The 22,538-nt window shown below is 41.6% G+C and overlaps 2 protein-coding genes and 1 long non-coding RNA gene across 3 annotated transcripts in view; 1 reads left to right on the top strand and 2 right to left on the bottom strand.

Annotated features, from left to right (window-relative positions):
• Positions 1–8,097, bottom strand: part of LOC109425310 (plastin-1) — a 189,486-nt gene extending 181,389 nt beyond the window's left edge. Inside the window, exon 1 of the mRNA XM_029860660.2 lies at positions 6,840–8,097. Coding sequence (XP_029716520.2) covers positions 6,840–6,920 — 81 coding nt within the window. The 5' untranslated portion in view covers positions 6,921–8,097. The remainder of the gene's footprint in view (positions 1–6,839) is intronic.
• A 6,206-nt stretch (positions 8,098–14,303) lies between these two features.
• On the bottom strand, positions 14,304–15,460 carry LOC134287107 (uncharacterized). The gene is made up of 3 exons (XR_009997032.1): positions 15,235–15,460; positions 14,683–15,132; positions 14,304–14,618 (listed from the first exon to the last, which is right to left on the bottom strand). It is a non-coding gene; the product is annotated as an uncharacterized LOC134287107 (long non-coding RNA).
• Positions 15,461–16,959: 1,499 nt separating this feature from the next.
• LOC109425308 (THO complex subunit 1) lies at positions 16,960–19,456 on the top strand. The gene is made up of 4 exons (XM_019700545.3): positions 16,960–17,127; positions 17,194–17,877; positions 17,977–18,957; positions 19,030–19,456. The coding sequence occupies exons 1-4, from the start codon at positions 17,086–17,088 to the stop codon at positions 19,390–19,392; spliced, it is 2,070 nt and encodes a 689-aa protein (XP_019556090.3). The 5' UTR covers positions 16,960–17,085; the 3' UTR covers positions 19,393–19,456.
• Positions 19,457–22,538: the final 3,082 nt, after the last annotated feature.

Below are 22,538 nucleotides of genomic sequence, written 5' to 3' on the forward strand. Positions count from 1 at the left end.
GCGAACTTAATCAGCATGTACATGCTGTGCGAGAAGCTTCTATGCCACCAAGTCATAGCTCTTTTCTCGGCTCCTATGTAACCACTAACTGAATAACATCTTGAGAAGGCGCTTTTTCAGCCTTTTCACAGTTGTTAAATAATAGTTATACGGCATCCCCAAATTAAACGATTAAATATAATTATGTTATGGATACCGTGACGCAGTACATGTGGAACTGGAATTATCACTTTTAAAATTGAATAATTCAAGTACTTGCCGCTATTTGGAATCGAACTCCCGATCTCCGTATCCACTGGTCCCGATGATGTCCTCGCTGCCACACTGCTATATATAAATAACATAGAAAATAGCCCGTTTTGTTTTACTCCAGACAAGGCTTCATAATTGTGCCACAAGAAACCTTACCCAACTTCATCTTGCTGCAAAAGCTTGTGAAACGTCAAACGCAATAATGTTTACATTGAACAAGCTGTGTGATTGCGCCAACAGATTCTTCTTCACAGCTTCTAGCTGAAAGAGTGTTCTTTAAACGGCTACGAAGCGCTGCTGTTTTGTGTTTTGGCAACATTACAAAACGTACTGTATAAAAGCAGCTGTTGTAGTGGCTGGGACTCTTACGTTGAGCACATAGTGGGTAAGGTGCGATGCAAAGAGATAAGAGATCGGATAAGCGTCGAAGCACACTCTGTGGAAACTATATGCAGAACGCATGAACCGTACATAGTAGATGAGTTGCGATGAGTGCGGAGATGCGATGGAGCTGCTTCGACGCATGTGATCGCAAGAGAACGCAAGAGAATGCTTGTCGGGTATGGATTTTATGATTGCGCTCGTTGTGTATGTAAAGCAACGCAGATTTAATGTGTTGGGAATGCTAGTAGGTAATATAAAATGCGTTAATATGTTGTTGTTTTTCAATATAACCAAATGCTTTTTCACATGACTTGTATTTTGATGAACCAGACGTAATAAAAATTTATCATACTGTCTATCGATCGCCATGTAAAATAACATATTTCATTGCATATAAAATAGTATTCCATCAAATCGTTTAAGTTTTTTACAGCATATTTTTGTTATTATATGTGTATAAAAAACCATTTTATTTTCTATGTTCGGGATTTAAATGAAGTGATCAATGTTTGATATGGTTGTTTGTTCAGTGCATGCTATTCATGTGCAAGTTAGAAAGTTTAAGGGTTTTATGGTATTCAACTCAATTGCTAAAAGGATTCTGATTGAAAGGTTCTGCTTTTTTCTTTGTCAGGCAAAACTAGAAAAGAGTGTGACATCGATTTCGATTGATACTCTTTTACCTAATATATGATGAATATTGTGTACTTGGGTGTCTACTCATAACTCAAAATAAAATTCCCTGAGTTTTCCAGGTTTTTCCAGATGAAATTTTGAAAGTTTATAATTAAAAAAATAACCCAAATTTCCTAAAAATTATAAAGGGTGACTTAGGGTATCATCACCAGGTTTGTTCTCTTCGTCATGAGGGATTTATGCCGGTCAAATTGCCTGAAACTTGATCATATTCAATTTGGTTGGGAAGGATTTGATGCCAACTCTGAGTTCAACAGGTTTCAAAAAAACCCCCATGACGAAGAGAACAAAACTGCCAAAAATACGTAAGTTCCCCTACTCTTCAAAAATTCTTTCAATATTTCTGAGCATTATTCCTGGAATTTCTTCCAAAGTATCTTCCTGGCTTTCCGCAAGATTCTTTCACACGAGATATCTGTTTGAGCACGTCCCGATATTTCTTGCAAAGGTTTTCCGATATACTAGAGATTCTCGCTGGATTCTTCCTGTAGATCCATCCAAAACTATTCAAAATTTCTTCAAGAATGTCGTAGCCATGCGGTTAGAGTTCGGGTAGATGAGGGTTCGATTCCCGCTCCGACCGACGAAAATTTTCACGAGAATAGCTTCTAATCCGTAGCCACTCCGTGTTAAGTTTCGTTCAATCGGTACAGCCGCCGGCTGAAGCCAGTGTCCATGCCTTTTTTAACGGTTTTCCGGGACAGTTATCCATAAACTATTGGATTTTTACCGATAGTTTTCCGATATTCCTCTTGTTTTCTTCGCGGAACTTCGTCCGCAGCTGCTTTCAAGATTCCATATGGTTTTCAGAATTCCTCCTTGGATGTCAATAACACTTTGCGGAGTTTCTCGCAAGATTTTATTTGAATTCCCTCGAATATTTCTCCATGAATTTCCTATAAGGTATTTCGTAAGTTATCTCAGGAGACATTCTGAGAACAACCCGTACAAGAATCCCTGCAATCACTTTGGTAGAAATTCCTGATGGAATATCCAGAATCTCGGGACAATTTCTGGTAAAGATTCCGGGAAGAATTTTGGGAATAATGCACAGAATATCTGTAAAACTCTCAGGTGGATCACTATAAGAAATCCGGTACAACTACAAGAAACAGCCTGGCTCCGAAAATATGCAAGAGAAGAATTCAATGAGAAATATCAGCAATAACTCCTGTAGAAATCCCAGAAGGAACTCTGGAAAAAAAAAATCTTAGGGGAAAATCCAGGGTATTTTAATTAAGAAAAGCTCTGAGAGACATCTCATGACCAACGTCGGAAGGAATCTTCTGAGAGAAGTTCCAGGAGATACTCCGAGAAAAATCTCAGGTAAAACTTCAAAATAAACATCACAAAAACTTGTAACAAATTCCTGTAGGAGACCAGGAAAAACATCTCGAAGAAAGTCCAAAGCAATGGTTTGAAGATATCACAGGAAAAAATAAAAGAAATCTCTTGAGGAACTCTTGCAGTAAATTCGTGAAAACTCCTTCAGAAAACCTTGGAGAAACTTTAGTAGGAACCCCAGGAATAACTTCTTTAGCAACTCTGAAAAACGTTCTGTGAAGATCTTCTGGGGAAGTCCCAAGAGGAACACCGGAAGGAATCGGGTATCGTGAGGAGTGCCGAAAGAAATTCCACGATTTATCCCGACAGACATTCTTATAGAGTATTCGGAATAAATTCTGGTAGAAATCCTACGAAGATTTCTTTGAGTAAAACACTGGAGGAACTCTGAGAAGAAATAGCATCCCCGTGAAAAACTCCAGGAGAAATCGGTTGGAATTCAGGAATCCTGGAAGGAATCCGGAAGTATACCTTTCCGGAAAAAAATCAAAAAGGAATACCAAGAAAAATAGCGTCAAAAATGCGGAATGGAATTTTATAAGAAATCCTGGGAGACATTCCAGGAGATATTGTTAAAGAAGTTCCAGAAAGAAATTCTGACGGAATTTCTGGAAAAAAATCCTTGTAGCGAAATTTCTATATGGATTTTTACTACCAGGTTCATACGACCCAATGTTTTTTTTTCGGAGTAAAATTTCCCTGAGTACTCAAGAAATTCCCTGAGTATTCCAGGTTTTTCCCTGTTAAACAAAATTCCTTGAGGATTTCCGGTTTTCCAGGTTTTTCCAGGTAGTAGACACCCTGATTAGAGACATCTTTTCTCGTAGATGTCGCCGAAAATTTTGTAATAAAAAAATCTATACCCTTCAATAATACATACTTGCCGAATTTTTGTTTCTTTTTGCCGAGATCAGCACAATAAAGTAATGTTTTAATGCCGAAAATCAGTATAACAGTCCCATATTGAATTAAATTGAAATCAACACTCAGATAGCTCAGTCCGGAAAGTAATAATATGTGTATACCTAAAGACATCCCTCATGCGGATATAATTACATTTCATAATTCTTTTATCAAATAATTAATTCAATAAGGGGCTGTCCATTAATTACGTAAGGGTTTATGGGGGAAGGGGGGGTTAGAGAAATCTTACGCGCCATACAAAAATATTTTGGTTCTCATACAAAAAATCTTACAAGGGGGGGTGGGGGTGTCGAAAAATCGTGAAAATTCCCTTACGTAATAAATGGACAGCCCCTAATCTCAATCTTGTACAGTTACACCAAATTTGTTTTTTGAACTGGTCGGTTTTTGCTATTGCAACAGGATCAAAACTGATCAAGTTATAGCAAAAAAACGGCCCGCGCAAAACAAAAAGCAGGTGCATTTTATCTTTCCGCTCTTACAGATGAAACGATTATTTCACTACCCACATCCAAAGAAGCGCTTCAACATACAAGCGATTTCATCGATCAAATCACGCGAGTCGTTGATGCGCACGAAATAGACGAAAAAGGATGTGAAAACAACATGCGCACCCTCATTGAAAACCTCATGCACTATGGCCTATCAAACTTCCCTCTTCTCATCTCATAACTTATCGCATCCGATCGCATCTCACCTTACCCACTATGGTCACAGCCTTACTCGATTTGCACATCTTCCGGAAAATCTTCCGGCATTGAATTAAAGTGCAATAAAAGCAACCCAAATAATTTCACAGCACAGAGATGGATAGCTGTAAAGAATTTGTGTAGTAGCTATATATTCCGCTTAAAGTTTGTTTTGACAATAATGTTTACATCCGACAAGCCGTGTTGGTAAACCAACAGTTTCTTTATTACAGCTTCTAGCCGTAATGAAATCGCATAACGGCCTTTGAAGCGCTGCTGGTTTTGGTCGGTATAACGAATTGTACTGTATAGTAGCAGCTGTTTTGTAAGTGGGGACTGCTATTCGATGTGTTCAAGTTTTCACATCTTCCGGGAAATCTCCCGGATTTGGAATAGAGTGGAGTAAAGGCAGCCCCAGTGACAAGCAATGGATTTCTGAAAACCGAGTTTGGTAGCTGGATAGTGCTTGTTTTGCAGTCGTGTATTAGTTTATGTTTTATATTTGACTAGCTTTCCTTTTATTCAGCGTTGACTGCTTTTACTCGATGGTTACACAACAGAAAGCAAATGACTGAAGCTTATAGCGCTGAAAATGTTAGTTGGGTATTGGCATATTTGGTATGAGGAAGACTTCCAGAGTCCAAAATGGCGATCAGGATATCTAAAATGGCGATCTAAAATTTAAGATGGCGGATCCGAATTCAATAACGCGGCTGTTTAATGGAGTTTTAGGGCCTGAAACAATGCATTATTAGTATATTTGGTATGGGGATGATGTCTGGATTCCAAAAATGGCGACCACAACATCCAAGATTTTCTTTTTCTTTTTCTTAAGAGTTTGAGGCTCAAACATTTAAAGCCAGATAAACGATATGATTTCTGGTATCATGAAATGGATTTCTGTTAATTTTATGAAAGTGCGATATACATAAACATTTCGCTTGAGTTTTATTGAAATGGGGTTTCGAAGGCACGAGAAAGGCGCCATCACCGCTAGGTGGATTAATTAGGGTTTTTTTTCTCTCTTCTTGGTGTAACGTTCCCACTAAGACAAAGCATGCTTCTCGGCTGTTCTCAGTGTTCTATGAGCACTTCTACAGTTGTTAAGGTTGAAGGATTCGTCATTGATATAATCGTCATCATTGATATTTTGAAAGCAGTTTTCTCGTTCAAAACACAAATATGAAATATGAAAATGTATTCACTGTATTTCAGATGTGGAGTGGAATGCAGTGAATACATTTTCATAACGAATATTTGTGTTTTGAACGAGAAAACTGCTTTCGAAATTTCAATGATGACGATGTACCAATGACGAATCCTTCAACCTTAATTTAGAGTTTTCTCTGCCAATGACCATTTTGCAACGTGTATATCGAGTGGCAGGCACAAAGATGTTCCATCACCAAGGAAGTCAAGCGAGAAGCACCTGGGGCTCTCCTTGTCAAAATTTCTGAAGGAATGCCGGAATAAAATATCGGAATACCGAGCAAGAATCTCTGGATGAATTCCGGAAAAACTTCAGAATCAATCTTAGAAGAAATTCAAGAAAAAAAGACGAATCACCGAAGAAATTTCAGGTAGGATTCCTCCTGGAGAAATTCCAGAAGGAACGCCATAAAAAATCTGGGAGGAATTCCGCGAGGAGTTTTTGATGGAACCTTATAAGAAATTTCCAGAACAAAACCCAGGGAAATTTCTGTAAGAAACCTCCAAAGAATTGTAAGAAAAGACCGCGGAAGGTATTCATGATATATATTGAGGATTCTTGGAATAAGTTTAAGAAAGAGTTCCAAAAGCAATATAGGGAGAAATTCTAGATCAAATTTCTGTAGAAATTCAAGTAAGGCTTTGAACAAATCTCTGAAGCAAACCCTAATCACTCAAAGAGTTCTTAAGATCATAAACATTCTTCAAGATTCATCAGTATCTATCTCAATATCTACCTGTATTTATATCGCCAAATTTCCCAACTCGCCTGATTTCATACGAACATGCTTTAGAAGTAGTATTTACAGCCAAGAATGTAGTCAACACAAGTATACTAATTTTTAAAACAAACCCCAATGAAGTGTGATTCTACCAGCCCTGGTTACTTGATAGTCGTCTCCGCGAAGAAGTTTGGTTGATCGCATCGAACTGCGGACCGGCACACGAAGAAGGAATGGTGGACGTTCATCCGTCAGTCCACCAACCGGGCAAAGTAACTGAACTGAATGGAATTTAAGAAGAGGAGCGTTCGTCTCTTTAACGGCGGTTCAAATTCTCCTCTTTCCAACAAAAACAAAAGATAAACAAAACCACACACAGCAAGCCGAGAAAACGGGATTCACTCACGGTAAGCCGCCGAAATCGATTTTCCCTATGCTTGCTTGGGTTTGTTTGTACGTCCCTCCCCTCACACACCCAACTCGACCGATTACGCCCATACATTGTCCGCAAGTAAGCGCTGGCTGCAGTTGATCTTGTCAGCGAGTACAGAGAATGGGAGCATCGACTCTAAAGATGTTTAATGATTTTATATAGAAAGCATATAACTTGGGTACTTACTTCTTCAAATTTTTCCCTCATTTCGGCTCGTTCCTCGGTCGACAGTTGCTTCACGCCGCCACCGCCTCGCATGGAAGCCATTTTCGTTATCTTTTTCGCTTGCTTTTCCCCCTGTCGATACGCGACGACTACGACGACGACGACGTCTGCTGCCTCGTCTGCCTACTTCGATGCTGGAGGAGCTGCTGGTTTGTTGTGATGACGGCGATGGCACAGCCCCCCGCGATCTACCAAGCACTCTTGATTTCTATTCCGGCACCGATTCACCGATGAACCCACCAGAAACAACACTCTTCTTCGCTTGGTGGCTTAATTTGCAACAAATTATCAATTTCCCTGAATCACTCGGATCATCCCTCGCGCGCTTGGAAGTTTTTCTCTCAGCCTTTCCTTGGCACACACTTTTTCCCCGTAATTTCAGCCGCTTAATTGCCCCTCCTCGCACTGCTTACTTCTACCGCAGATCCGCGGAATTTGTGTCACACTCACACAAAACACGTTTGGCTGGCTGACGAAGCAAGCCAAGCAATCGCAATCGTCGTCGTCGTCGTCGTCTTGTGGGATGGAAATTTCTCACCAAAAACTCCCCCGGACGGCTTGGATGATGATGATGTCGGTCGGGCTTTCTTTCCTAGCTGGGAGTCTTGTACCGAGACCAACTCTTAGCAGGGGAGCCTCGCGCAGCAAATTCCTCGCACTTCGCTCAAAAGCTCACTCGAAAAACTCGCGATTTTCGCCGATTTAGCACCAAACAAAGCACTACGAAAAAACTCGAGCGACGTTTCAAGTGGCTAAAACGTATAAGCAAATTGCTTGAACTTCTTCTTTCCGCAACACTAACCGAAAGGAACACACCACGCCTTCTCTCGCAATGGGGGCTTGGGGTTGGGGACCTGCTTATAAGTCGCGGCGACCAAAGTAGTCGGGGGAATTTTGTGCTGATGATGCGGGATAAACACGAACGATGATTTCGGATCAAAGCAACACACTTCAACACCAAACGCGCGGAAATTTACTCGCGGATTTATCACCAAGGAATTTGAAATCGCAGCCACCGGCAGTAGCGATATCGATGCCACTTTTCGGAAGAAAAATAAACCCGGATCGGACAAAGGCTTTAGAGCAAAACAGACTCTTTTCTTGAACGATTTGGGGATTGAAAAACAGAATAATTTTACAAGGCAGAACAATGTACGAACGGCGCTACGAAGTTCGAAATGCAAGAACTAGACTCGGCCACGGTTGAACATAAACTGAACGCGGATCCGTTTGCGAAACGACAACGACTCGAAACGATCGCGCGAGAGCCCAACACCAACACAAACGAGCAAGGCGCTTTGACACGCGGGGTTGCTGATTTTGTTCGCGGTTTTCCGTGAGACAGTGAAGGAGAGAAGATTTCTTGCTTGTTTTTCTGCACACGTCCGCAAGGAATTCCGTGTTGGAAGAAAGAGTGTGACCCATCCGGCTATCGACCTACTCGATGAAGTCCGTCAAGGCGAGTAAACGGATTTAACTACTGTCAAAATAACGGTACGCCCCCGCTAACGGCCGTTGCATCATGACAGTGTGCAATGCGGGGTTGCCAGTTGAGCTGATTAGAAATTAGTCGCATTTTTTTTTATTCGTGCAGTTCAAACCCGGAATTGGGTTCTTTAGGCAAATATACTATATTAATAATATAACTCACTTCCAGCTATTTCTGGCGACCCTTTATCCTGTGCTTGTGGCGCCGCTTGTGACGAACGTGGCAACTATTACACTCTAAAAACGTATGCCCTTCAGAAATACACACGCTGTCAACATTAATGAACTAGGGATGTCAATAATCTCTTCAGTTATCTATAAATAATATCAAAATGTTTAGGACTTAAATAAACAAATCATATTCTTTGCGTAATAGTTTTTGCACACAATATACATTAAGTCAAAATGAATCAACAAGTATCCACATTAGCCATAGCAATTTGATCAAAATATTTCACTTATCGGTACTTCCAAAACAAATATGTTCCTGGAAAAAAATGATAATTGCGAAACGTCAAATTGCGTATGTTCCATCCCTGAAATACGACAGTTACAAAATATAAACTTAATATTTGCTTTGTCCAATATCATAATTTTGTTTGTGCAAATTGAATCTTGTACATCCCTAAATATGATTGACGAGCATAACAAAAGGAAATATGTCATGGAGACACGGTTAAACATATTTAGTAAATATGTGGTTTAATTTAAGGTTGATTGCCACGTTTGACGCTAGATGGTGCTGTAAGCTGTTCGCCAATTCAATGTATGGGGAACGCGGAAGTGAATCATATTGTTTATATAATATATTTGCTTTAGGGGTATCAGGATTGTTTCATAATCGGATTCTCCCAGGGGGTGAGAAACTCGGCACACTTCATTTTGTGCCAATGTGCCGGCGATGTGCCGAAGTGTGCCGCCGTACTGGCAGTCATGCTGTCAGTTGACTTGTGACTTTTTTATATATCTGGCAACTACGCGTTTGTTTTGGTTTTCGTTTTGTGTTCAGTCATAACCAAAAAATATTTTGCTGCCTCTATCCATTTTGTGGCTGAGAAGGTTGTTTTCTGCTGTTTTCTGCCAAAATATTCCACCACAAACTGGAAAATTTGTGATCGCCATCTCAAGTGCAGAATTCTAGAAAAGTAGCATTTTAGTTACCTCTGGGACATTCGTAATCGCTGGCACGATGGACATCTCAATTCAATCCAAAATGTTATAGCGATTGTTCTCTTAACAACCTGTATTAAAATTTCAAGCTTCACAGAGTTTTATTGCTACGTGAAACCTCGTTCCAGGTGAAAAACATTAACATATTCATTTAAGAAATAAACTAGAATCTTGACTAGAATATTTCGCCAAAACTATTGGCTGGAAAACTCATATTTTGTTAGCTATTAAGAGCCCCATCCCATATACTAATCCTCGCCGTATCGCTCATCCGAAATGTTATATTTCACAAGATAATTTAAAAGACTTGTAAGCGCCTGAGACTTGCGGCGAATAATTATTTATTAAAAATACATTCGATGGCATCTTTCAGGCGCTTCTAAATCTGCTTCGAAACCTCTCTGAAAGCCCTAGAAAACCTGTCTTGCGTTTAATTCAACATTACACGAAAATACAAGGGCAACTTCCTTCAAAGTCAGGGGGTGAGAAACTCGGCACAATGTCACCGACGAACCGACGTGACAGCTAGAACAAACAAATTCAAATTTGTTGTCCGCGACGCCATGATGAAAAACAGCCGAACACTATCGCCACCTCTATAACGGTTCGCGTTGATTTGCTAGCTTGACCCCAAACCCCCGTGTGTTCATATAGGAAGAGGATAGCGTCTGCGCTGATTTGACAGAAGAGTTTGCTCGCTTTGCTGGTCGACCGTTAAATTGAGGGGGGACAGTTTTGAAACACCATGAAACACCACGTCGGTTCGTCGGTGACAATGTGCCGGGCACACTTTCGGCACACTTGCTGGCACAAGCTGGCACTTTTTTAGATTGGCTGTCATAAAACTGGCATCACTTCTCCATGTTTTCCTTTTCAACAAAAACAAAAAAAAACCGACAAAACAACACTTTGATCACAAAACACGACTTTGAAGGAAGTTGCCCTTGTATTTTCGTGTAATGTTGAATTAAACGCAAGACGGGTTTTCTAGGGCTTTCAGAGAGGTTTCGAAGCAGATTTAGAAGCGCCTGAAAGATGCCATCGAATGTATTTTTAATAAATAATTATTCGCCGCAAGTCTCAGGCGCTTACAAGTCTTTTAAATTATCTTGTGAAATATAACATTTCGGATGAGCGATACGGCGAGGATTAGTATATGGGATGGGGCTCTTAATAGCTAACAAAATATGAGTTTTCCAGCCAATAGTTTTGGCGAAATATTCTAGTCAAGATTCTAGTTTATTTCTTAAATGAATATGTGAATGTTTTTCACCTGGAACGAGGTTTCACGGAGCAATAAAACTCTGTGAAGCTTGAAATTTTAATACAGGTTGTTAAGAGCACCTTTAACGGTGCGCTTCTATACCCTGTTTGGCAGCCTTCCATCATTGCAGCAAACTTTACCGGTCGCTGCTGGATGCGCTCGCAAAATAGTAGCGCTATGGGTGGGTGACCAAATATAGTAGCGGGACAGTTGCGCTGCTAAAAATGCTATGGAAATATGACAGCCCTCCCGATACGAATCAGGGTGACTAATTTGATTGCTACCGGTGTGGAAAAGGGTGGTTAAGTCAAAATGGTAGCGCTGCGCGGGTTGCTCGAATAGTAGCCGCCGTTAATGTTGCTCTAGAGAACAATCGCTATAACATTTTGGATTGAATTGAGATGTCCATCGTGCCAGCGATTACGAATGTCCCAGAGGTAACTATCCAGGTAACCACTAAGCACTGTTGGAAGCGTAATAAAAGCCAAGCAATGGCATTTCAGTGCCACCAAGCTCTATACTAAATTTTCAAATGTGTATAGGCACTAAGTATTGTAAGCACTAGACTAGGCCGTATATTGTTATATAATGTTATCTTGTAGTGTTTTTTAGCCTTGTGCTCTTGAGCCGAATATAGTACCTGTCAGTGCTGTTAAACGGCCTAGTACTCATGACATTTATGTCAATCAAAATAGATTTCCATCGGACACTGATAACAACAACAGAAAAGCTGATAGATGATAAAGAAGTTTTGGATGAAATTGAGCAGTAATTTATGCTTAGTATAATGTTACTGGCAAACAGAAGCATTACATTTACCATTCAGAATGAGATACGGAGTTCTGTTTCCCCGAAGATTGTGACTATATCTGGACTCTCGATAATACCTCTTCAAGTAACCGTTGCAATAAAAACAAACCCTAGCTCGAATCCCAAGTAGAATCCCTCTTCTTCTTCAACGCCGCCGATTGGCTATTCCTCAAATTTAAACTCCGCTTCAACAATATCATCAATTTATCAAGTTTTCTTCAGAAATGATTCAGCCAAGAAATGTGCTGCAAATCTCTTTCAATAAAGATAAATATATTTATCATTCGTCCTTTACATCGGTCAGCTCCTTAGTCTATTTCGAATTGTATCATGTCTGATGGGCCACATCATTAATGCAAATTTCAAATTTTGGATTGGTTCAAATACTGTACTATGCAGAGCCAAATCCATGTTGCGCTGATAGAGCAGACGGCAAAAGCGACGACAATAGACGAAGAGAAACCTCGAGGACATCACCCGGAATCTGGATCCAGCAGCAAAAAAAATATCAGTTAAGAGCGCATGCGAGAACAGAACAGCAGATAAGCAAATCTTTTTTTCATTTTTTTCTTTGCCCCATTTTGACAGCTTTCAACTCCAGAGACTCGGTACGGAAGGTTGAAGTTGGCCGTATATTAGCCGAATATTTCGCCAACAGCGGCTCTTGAGCAGTTCTATTACAGCGTATAGTTCTAATCAGCTCTGTTAATCATGTTTTTTATTCGACTATAGAACCTACTTAATGCCATTTTTTACGGCTTAGGGGTTACTTGGGTAAAATGCTACTTTTCTAGAATTCTGCACTTGAGATGGCGATCACAATTTTCCAGTTTGTGGTGGAATATTTTGGCAGAAAACAGCAGAAAACAAACTTCTCAGCCACAAAATGGATAGAGGCAGCAACATATTTTTTGGTTATGACTGAACACAAAACGAAAACCAAAACAAACGCGTAGTTGCCAGATATATAAAAAAGTCACAAGTCAACTGACAGCATGACTGCCAGTACGGCGGCACACTTCGGCACATCGCCGGCACATTGGCACAAAATGAAGTGTGCCGAGTTTCTCACCCCCTGATTGACTATCAGTGTTCAAAACAACAAAAATCATTGGAAAAACTCACCAGTAAGTAAGAAAGAAAGCTGTGTCTCCATCACAAATTATTTTTTTTTATGAAACCGGTTACGTGGCAAACCATTTATTTTGTGGAAATGGGCGATAACGAGAAAAACTACGGAAAAAGTCAGGGGGTGAGAAACTCGGCACAATGTGCCGGGCACACTTTCGGCACACTTGCTGGCACAAGCTGGCACTTTTTTAGATTGGCTTTCATAAAACTGGCATCACTTCTCCATGTTTTCCTTTTCAACAAAAACAAAAAAAAACGACAAAACAACACTTTGATCACAAAACACGACTTTGAAGGAAGTTGCCCTTGTATTTTCATGTAATGTTGAATAGGCTCCTAAAGGCAAGGGGTTGGAAACTCTGACACCTTGAATTGTGTCGAACGGTGTTCCTCGGGTGTTTTTGGGTGTTTTTGGGTGTTTCTGTGTGTTTGACAGCGTCTTTGACATATCTACGCAAGACGTCAAATTTGTTCATTTTTTCCAATATTTCTGGCAACACCGCATGATTGTTTTGTTTATCCTTGCGAAAAATAAGAATCCATCAGTGAAATTACCACAAAAATATATTTTCAGAGCTACTGAAAATGAAAATTATCGCGGGTTATAAACAAGTGGCGAGACGAAGAGCCATTTCTTCTCCTCCGAGTTCTCCTCTTTCCAAGCGAATTGCTCCGCCGTCTATTTCCGGGTCTATTTCATTAGACACAGTTGACTTGGAAGTGGGCTTTTCAAGGCTTATGAGTGAAAATTCTGGGCCAAGGATCGCACGGTGGAATAACGATTACAAAATGTAAAAATCCAGTTGAAATAATTCGATGCATATATTCTAATTTTTCTTATATCCGTATTCAGCTCTACCAGATTCGGAAGGAGATTCAAAGTCATTTGGCGCGAAACATGGTGAAGGCGACAGTAATGGAAGACTGAAGACCATCCACCAAATATCCATCCACTTTCCACGTCCGCAGCAAAATACTCGTAGAAGCCGAGGAATTTGAACCGCCTGAACACAATACCCCGATAATCAAGCCAGAGGAGGAGGAGGAAGAGGAGACAACATAAAGGATTGCAAAGACTTCATTTCAAACAACCGTGATTTTTACCGGAAGATGCAGGCCAATCTGTGCAACACGCCGCCAAGTAGAGAAGAGGCGAGGAGAGCTGCTTAACTATAGTTGCCGCTGCTGATGCGCACTGCTTAGCCCACTGTTTATGAGAGGAAGAAGAGAAGTTTTTGTTTAAACGCTTAGGAACTTGTTGTTTTAAATTTATTTTTTGTCCGAGATAAAATAGCGACATGTCTTAGCTGTTCTAAAAAAAATAAAACTTTTGATCAGTTTATTTCTTGAACACTTTTAATTCTTATTTTCATGATGTGGTGTTCTTTCCGGTGAAGGATTCAGTAACAAATTTTGAAAACGACGTATAATCAATGCTACACCATTGATTATACGTCGTTTTCAAAATTTGTTACTGGATTGTTGTTTTTTTCCTGGTTCTCTTCGGAGGTGTTCGAGATTTCGATCGATTCTCGAACGAATAAGCATTGGCTGGAGGCAGACGAGCTTGGTCCAGAGATGACTGATAGTGACGAATACCTTCAGAAGTGATTCGGACGATTCAGGACGAGGAAGTGTTGTACGTTGAATAATATGACGGTGGGATGACATCAGCGAGATGGTCGATTGTTCCAAAGGTTTTTTTTTTTACCATGGCCAATGGAAAAAAAAATCCATGAACACTGGGGTTGTTGGTGGAGTTGTTCCTTGTGCTTAAGAGATTTTTTGGCGATGGCCTGGGCAACAATTGTCGAATCCGATTTGAACCAGTTTAAGTGTCGTTTAGATTACCACTGGGCAACTGAAGCAATCCGCTTCTAAAAATATAAATAACTACGTTTTTTTAACTTTCCCTTTCTTAATCAAAATCCCGAAACTTACCCGACTTTCACGCCCAGTTTGACATCGTTCACTTCGCTGTTGCTTCCGGTAGTCCTTCGTTTAAGCACCCCTAGCTTCTATGTACCAAAAATTCCATACCGGTTCCACATGGTTGCCCCTTTCAGGATTTCACTCGATCCCTTTTTTTCGGAATCTCCGTTCCGCGCTGGTCGTCGCGACTGGTCAGGGTGTTTTTGTTTCCATATGCTGCTCTTCATTAAAGATGATCTTTCTGAAAACTATGTTGCCGGAGCTGAGGATCTGGCAATCGACCTCCCTCATTCCGGCTTTGGGTTGCAATGGTAGCGATAGAGCAGCACCGTGCTGTGAATGATAATGACGGTTTGTAGGAACCGGAGTCGCCCAATGAGGGTTTCAATGCGGAGGATTTCAGCGTTCGCTCCTTCTGCAGTCTTGTTTGCCGCCTGGTCGTTGTATCCGCTTATTCACCTACAACTTTTCCTTTTTAGCTATCTGGTCGATGGTAATGTTGGGCCAGGTGTTGGACAGGATTTCGTCCATCAAGCTCTGGTCCGGAGAAAATGTACATACTTGATTCTGCGCTGTTGCTCGTATCCGGTATTTACTTGCTGCCTGTTTCGTTCCGCACAGCGACCATAAAAACTGAAAGTGTAAACATAAACATCGGCAGACCAGTGACGCCAGTAAAATAAAAAATCATCATGGTGTTACAATTGGAAGGTGTCGAAAAGGTGTCAAAAGGTGTTTTAGGTGTGTGAAATGGGTGTTTCACACAAGGTGTCAGAGTTTCCAACCCCTTGGCGTTATGATATTTGTGAATGAGCCCTTATTGTCAAAAGTGAGCCAATGTGGTGTCTTTTGCAACCCGCCGTTTCACTTTCGTTACGTCAAGTTTGACCTCGAATGTCAAACAAGACCTGCTCATCATTATTTTATTTTCAAGTTTATTAACTATTCTGTTATTGTTTAAGTTCGGAAAAATTACCATTGAGATCAGAAAAGCATGCTCTTTCGTGTTATGCAGCAAAACCGGGGAAATATTTTTCATTTTAGGACCCTATTAAACGCAAGACAGGTTTTCTAGGGCTTTCAGAGAGGTTTCGAAGCAGATTTAGAAGCGCCTGAAAGATGCCATCGAATGTATTTTTAATAAATAATTATTCGCCGCAAGTCTCAGGCGCTTACAAGTCTTTTAAATTATCTTGTGAAATATAACATTTCGGATGAGCGATACGGCGAGGATTAGTATATGGGATGGGGCTCTTAATAGCTAACAAAATATGAGTTTTCCAGCCAATAGTTTTGGCGAAATATTCTAGTCAAGATTCTAGTTTATTTCTTAAATGAATATGTTAATGTTTTTCACCTGGAACGAGGTTTCACGTAGCAATAAAACTCTGTGAAGCTTGAAATTTTAATACAGGTTGTTAAGAGAACAATCGCTATAACATTTTGGATTGAATTGAGATGTCCATCGTGCCAGCGATTACGAATGTCCCAGAGGTAACTAAAATGCTACTTTTCTAGAATTCTGCACTTGAGATGGCGATCACAAATTTTCCAGTTTGTGGTGGAATATTTTGGCAGAAAACAGCAGAAAACAACCTTCTCAGCCACAAAATGGATAGAGGCAGCAAAATATTTTTTGGTTATGACTGAACACAAAACGAAAACCAAAACAAACGCGTAGTTGCCAGATATATAAAAAAGTCACAAGTCAACTGACAGCATGACTGCCAGTACGGCGGCACACTTCGGCACATCGCCAGCACATTGGCACAAAATGAAGTGTGCCGAGTTTCTCACCCCCTGCATCTTGTCACTTTAATTTGATGAAGAGAGAGTCGATGAAGAGAACTCGCTCATGTTACTTTCGCCCTTATTTAAACTCAATCTAGATATGTAACTTCCGCTCATCTCTATGTAGAGGATTTCTAGTTCAACCTAGGTCGTTGAACAGGACTAAAGTTTTGTTGTTGAATCAACAAATTTAATACTGCAATGCATTGTAACTTCAATCATATGCCAGTGAACTTAACAGTTTTTGTTGTCGGTTGAGAATCATAGGTACGGTTAGTTATTTTACTATGGAATCGATAGTTTCTACAACAAAATTTATTTCAGTGTGCAAAAAGATTCGTGAGATAAAATTTGGAGAACTCAATGTGTTTTTCGGGGAAATGGTTTTCGGGATAATGGCATTCAGAAAATCGAAAGGAGTAGAAGGGGATGACGTCAACCACATAACTGCACGAATCCATCATGCTTCACTTCCTGCCCCGGTTGACAGCGATTTGTTATTGTTTGCCCGCAGTCAGAGACAGCGAGCGGCGTCAGTCGCATTTTTCTTTGCATTTTCTTAAAATTTAATTGTTAAATTCTCTGATTTCCCTGCGATATTCGGTGTTAAACAATAAAACCATGTCGACACCCAATTTCGAGTCCTTGCTGAAGCTGTTCACGGTAAGATTTACAGTTTATGCGGTGTATTACGGTGTAAATTATCGGGTGAAATTTGTTTCCCTCCAGGACACCCTCAACAAGGCGTACAAAGTGAACGACATCGATCAGCTGAAGGCAGAGTACGACGGTCAGAAGGCCCCCGTCTCGGACAACGATAAGAAGGCCGCCCTGCATCAGGCGTTCCGCAATCTGCTGCTCACGAAAACCGATGACATTCCGGCGATCGAAGGTTTTATCAACTTTGCGGTGGGAGCTTGCCGGCTGGAGATGACCTCGGCGACCATTCCGGTGGTGCTGCTGGGGGACATCTTCGATGCGGTGACGCTGGACAAGTGCGAGCAGATCTTCACCTACGTGGAGAACAATGTGGCGATCTGGAAGGAAGAGTTGTTCTTTACGGCTTGCAAGCACAACCTGCTGCGGATGTGCAACGATTTGCTGAGGCGGCTGTCGCGGTCGCAGAATACGGTTTTCTGCGGTAGGATTTTGCTGTTTCTGGCGAAGTTCTTCCCGTTTAGCGAGCGATCCGGACTGAACATCATTTCGGAGTTCAATTTGGAGAACGTGACCGAGTACGGTGTGGAGGGAAGCGAGATGGGCGATCAGCTGGATGGATTCGAGGAAAACGGAGGAGCGGCGAATCAGCTGAAGATTGACTATAACTTGTACTGCAAGTTTTGGGCCCTGCAGGACTTTTTCCGGAATCCGAACCAGTGCTACAACAAGGTGCAGTGGAAAATGTTTGCGGCGGTGAGTAGATTATGCTCATTAAATGTTATTTTAATAATGTAACAATCAATTGCCTTTCTTCAATATTTTCTAAAACTTAATTATAATTTTAATTTTTAGCACGCTGGAAGTGTCCTCTCGGCGTTCAGCAGCTTCAAGTTGGAGGAACCTCGGTCAGCTTCCAGCAGTACCAGCATAAGCGGTAGCAAATCTGGAACCACATCGATGGACATCCCCCCGGAGGAGCAAATCCGTGACTCGGGACACTTCTTCGCCAAATTCCTGACCAATCCGAAGTTACTTTCGCTTCAGCTGTCCGATTCGAACTTCCGGAGGTCGGTTCTAGTGCAGCTGTTGATTCTATTTCAGTATTTGAACTCAACGGTCAAGTTCAAAGCCGATAATCACCTGCTGACCCAGGTGCAGATCGATTGGCTACGGGAAACCGAGACTACGGTTTATAAGCTGATCGAGGAATCTCCCCCAAATGGGAAGAAGTTCTCGGATTCCGTTCGGCACATGTTAGCCCGAGAAGAGCTGTGGAACAGCTGGAAGAACGAAGGATGCAAGGAATTCAAACGTCCGGATGCAGCTGCCTCAGCGGGAGCAACCACAGGAACCAATGCTACCGGCGAAGACCTGTCGCCACCGGTTCGTCTACCTCAGAAGCGTCCTCGAAAGCCACTCGGTGATCTGATTCGGGATTCTACCAAACAGGGGAAGTTCTTCATGGGCAATCCGGAACTGACTCGGCTGTGGAATACTTGTCCGGATAATCTACAGGCTTGTAAGGGCGACGATCGTAACTTCTTACCCTCGCTGGAAGCCTATCTGGATGGATCCAAAGAAAAACAGGATCCATCGTTCGAGTGGAGGGCGCTGCGCCTGTTAGCTCGCCAATCTCCGCACTTCTTCACGCTTTTCAACAGCCCATCGTACAAAGTGGCCGACTATCTGGAGAGCGTGCGGAAGAAGATTCAAAAGGACAAGGTGGACATCAAGCAGGAAGTGGTGATGCAAGAGGACGTCCCGTCGCAGAACGAGAATGAACAAAACGAAGCGGAAGGCGAGGGATTCGTCGGGGAAGAGGAAACCGATCAGGTGAGTGACGGGATGCGGAATACGCTTCCAAAGTTTCGACTATTTTCTGATTTTTCTCGTGGTTTTCCCCAGATGGATTCGGAACTGCTGAAAACGGAACAGCTCACACCGGAGGACAAAAATACCCACAAAACCATTACCGTGACGAAGGCGCAGATGGCCGAGCTGGCACCCAGCATCGGGAAGGACTGGAAGAAGCTCGCGACCAAGCTGGGTTACAACGGGGACGAGATTCAGTACTTCGAGTCGGAGAACCCAACCGTGGCGGATCAGTGTCGGCACCTGTTGCAGGTGTGGTTCGAAGACGACATGGATGCCAGCCTGGATCAGCTGGCGTACATCCTGGAGGGGTTGGAGATGCTAACGGCGGCCGAAGCGGTCAAGCAGATGATTGCCTCGCTGAGCGATGACAAAGTAGAGGAAGTTTCCGATTAGCGTGAGTATAAAACATTAGGGTTAACATAGAAATAGAAATCGAAGTTCTTTTTCGTGAAACTGATTATGGAACTGCTACTGTAACAATGGTGTGGTGATATATCACGTCCAAATGAGGTTGCAATTCAGGGCAACTGTTGGCAACTCCCGGATGCATTTTAGTTTGAGTGCACCCTGAAATATATCTACTTACCTAGTCTCTGAGCTGGACTCGCTCAGAAATCGATAAGCAATATGAGCACAAGCCAGCAATTTGACTATACAAGAAAAAAAAAAGATTTTACTTCAAATTTGGAGCTGTTATTTCTTATACCTACAGTGTCGGACAGAACAATAAGACCACTAGCTATTTTTCATACAAAATGGCCAAGTTTGATGATGTGATGCTCGGTTTCTAGTGAACCAATGTGGCTGAAATTTTGACAGTCGCCATGGATTTACATGAATTTTAATTTGTAGCTTAGCTTAGCTTAGCTTAGACTGGCTGCACATATCTATGGTTGCTACTCCGTGATTGACCCGAACCAATGACAGTTGCACAATGAATGAGTCAACTGAATAATTGACTGGGAGTGGTCAACATTCTCACTGTGCACGCTTCAGAGGCTCTCTTTAACGGTACAATAACGGCGCCGGCCACGTCCTTGCAGTCAGGTTGGAAGAGGGAAGGAATGTTAATAGCAACCTTTGTTATGTGAAAGTTGGCGTTTACCGCACGTCTCCACCAAAGGCTGCAGGAAGGAGTGATTGTTAGTAGGAAAGGTATCGTTGGGTCAGGATTCACTTTGATAAGTAATATGACCTTTTGAAGTTGAAGCATGCCGTGCAGACTGCAGTGATGTTGTTCGCTTTACGCGGAAAGCAAACAATCGACCACCCATGTCAGGTGATCGTATAATATTTTCGGGTTACGTACAAAAGGCTGAATTACAAAAAGCTGAAATAACAAAAGGCTGAAACACGAAAGGCTGAAATTACAAAAGGCTGAATGCATTAAAAGGCTGAAATAACATAAGGCTGAAATAGTTGTTACAGGGGCGTCTCGTGACCCGTAAAGCTGACTGTGCACTTGAAAAGTTTTCACATGGGACTGTAGTATGAATGGAAAACAGCAGGAACCTGAACTCCGCTAGACACTCCGCTAGACAAGCGAATCTATCGACGATTTCGTCGAGAAAACTGCCTTGTTGTTTCAATTGATGAAACAGAGGGTTTTCTACCGCCATCAGTTGAGGCCTCTTTAGTCTTTGCTCGCTCATTGTAGCTGAAGATAGGTTCTTATTCTTTTGAGGTGGAAAAACTCCTTCCAACGGCATCAGTTGTAGACGTAAGTGTTATTATCAGAGGAATAAGCAGATACGTTTCTGAGAAGACGTCTTCCAAATTGTTCTTAGTAAGCACCTTAGCTATCTCTGCGACTTTTTTCGTGTAAAACATTCTCAGCTCATTGGTCAGCTGGACTTAATCGAAATTTCGGAAGCGAGAGTAGACATTGCCTACCGATTGTTAAGGGATTTTTTCGGAATAACTTTTGAACTTCGAAGAATCCATTCAGAAGTGGATAACTGACACTGAAGAAGTGAAACACCCATTGCACAATTATGGGTCACTCTGTAACTTAGACGATTCGAGATGTGGTACAAGCTTTTCCTCAATCGACCGCCTGGCAAACGAATTGCTGGAGTAGATTGTCTACGATATCGCGCTCCATTTTCCTTTGAATGTTGCTAGAAAATGAAACCGTACGCGACGTGCAACTAGTAGTGAATGAAAATGCCACCCATTCAGGTCCACCCAAAGGCATGCACGCATGCCGAAAGAGTGGATGGGCGGCCTCCGTTGAATGGTACAAGTTCTCTCGCTTTGCTCTTTCGCCTCGCTCTCTTGCTGAAGCAAAACTCAAATGCGACGTTGCCAAGCTTAACAGCTTCCCCGCGAGCGCAAGCTTGGGGTAAGCAAACAATCTTTCCTTTCCTCCGCCACCGATGAGGCCCACGTCCATTGGAAGAAGTGCACAAAAATTTTATTAATACATTGCCAAAGCAGCACAGAACAGTCGAACACAAGTAAACACAGTTCTTGCATGCATATACAGCGTTCCCGTGTACTTCTGGAAGTGAACTGAGGCGAGAGATTTTTGGCGATGCTGTCACATGGATGTTACGCATGCTTCGGCGTGGAGAACTCTGGCAGCGGCAGGGTGGTGGCATAGTGATATTAAGTTGGAAAATTTACTTGATTCCCATTGGATACGCACTAGTATTTCATAGTGGTTTGTTCACTTGAAGTTGTGAACATCAAAAGGATCGAATGAGTAGTTTATATCGTTTGTAGCAAAATGTTGACACTATAGTGATTTATTTTAGTTTTTTATCAACTGTGTAGTGAACGCAGTGGACCTATGGACGAGACGCCACTGAGTTGTTATCAATAGTGGGAAGGAGATTTGCAGCACTTAATTGTGCTGATAGATTCAACGCTAACGTGCGAACACTTAAACGCATTGTTGACGTCAATGCGTTCGACGTGACATTTTGGACAAAAACTGACTGCTTTATATTAACTGAACAACGTTACTTGTGTATGACTTGGTTGACATTTCTAGGCAACGCTTGAGAAAATGACATGGTTCATCTAGGAAGGACCGATAGGACAATTGAAGGAATTTGAATATTTTTAATGGTATTTGTAGTGAAAGTTGACATGAAAACTTTATTATTTTAAAATTTTATTTCAATCAACTGACCAACTTGGCGTATTTTTGATTATCTCTTATATGTTCAGAAGTTACTTGTTTCTGTGGATTTTGGACCGATGACAATCTAAGGACACAAGAGATGAACACAAGTAGAAAACGATTAGCGAAATCAAGAAAATAGTATGACACAGGATCGACTATATTTTAACATACAGGGTTCGACTTATTCGATGGCAAAAAAAATAACATACAACAATTGATTTAACGAAGAGAAAAACATATTTAACCATACCACAAAATCAAACAAGGAGACAAACACAAACCGTGTGACCATAACACTACATAGGCAAATCCTGACTGACTGACTAATTGAAAACTTTCCAATCTTCTACCGTAACTTTCTGAGTCAGTTGCAACAGTGTCTTAATGGATATCATTTTCCGCGTAC

This window comes from Aedes albopictus, chromosome 1, assembly GCF_035046485.1.
Source record: "Aedes albopictus strain Foshan chromosome 1, AalbF5, whole genome shotgun sequence".
Lineage (NCBI taxonomy): Eukaryota > Metazoa > Arthropoda > Insecta > Diptera > Culicidae > Aedes > Aedes albopictus.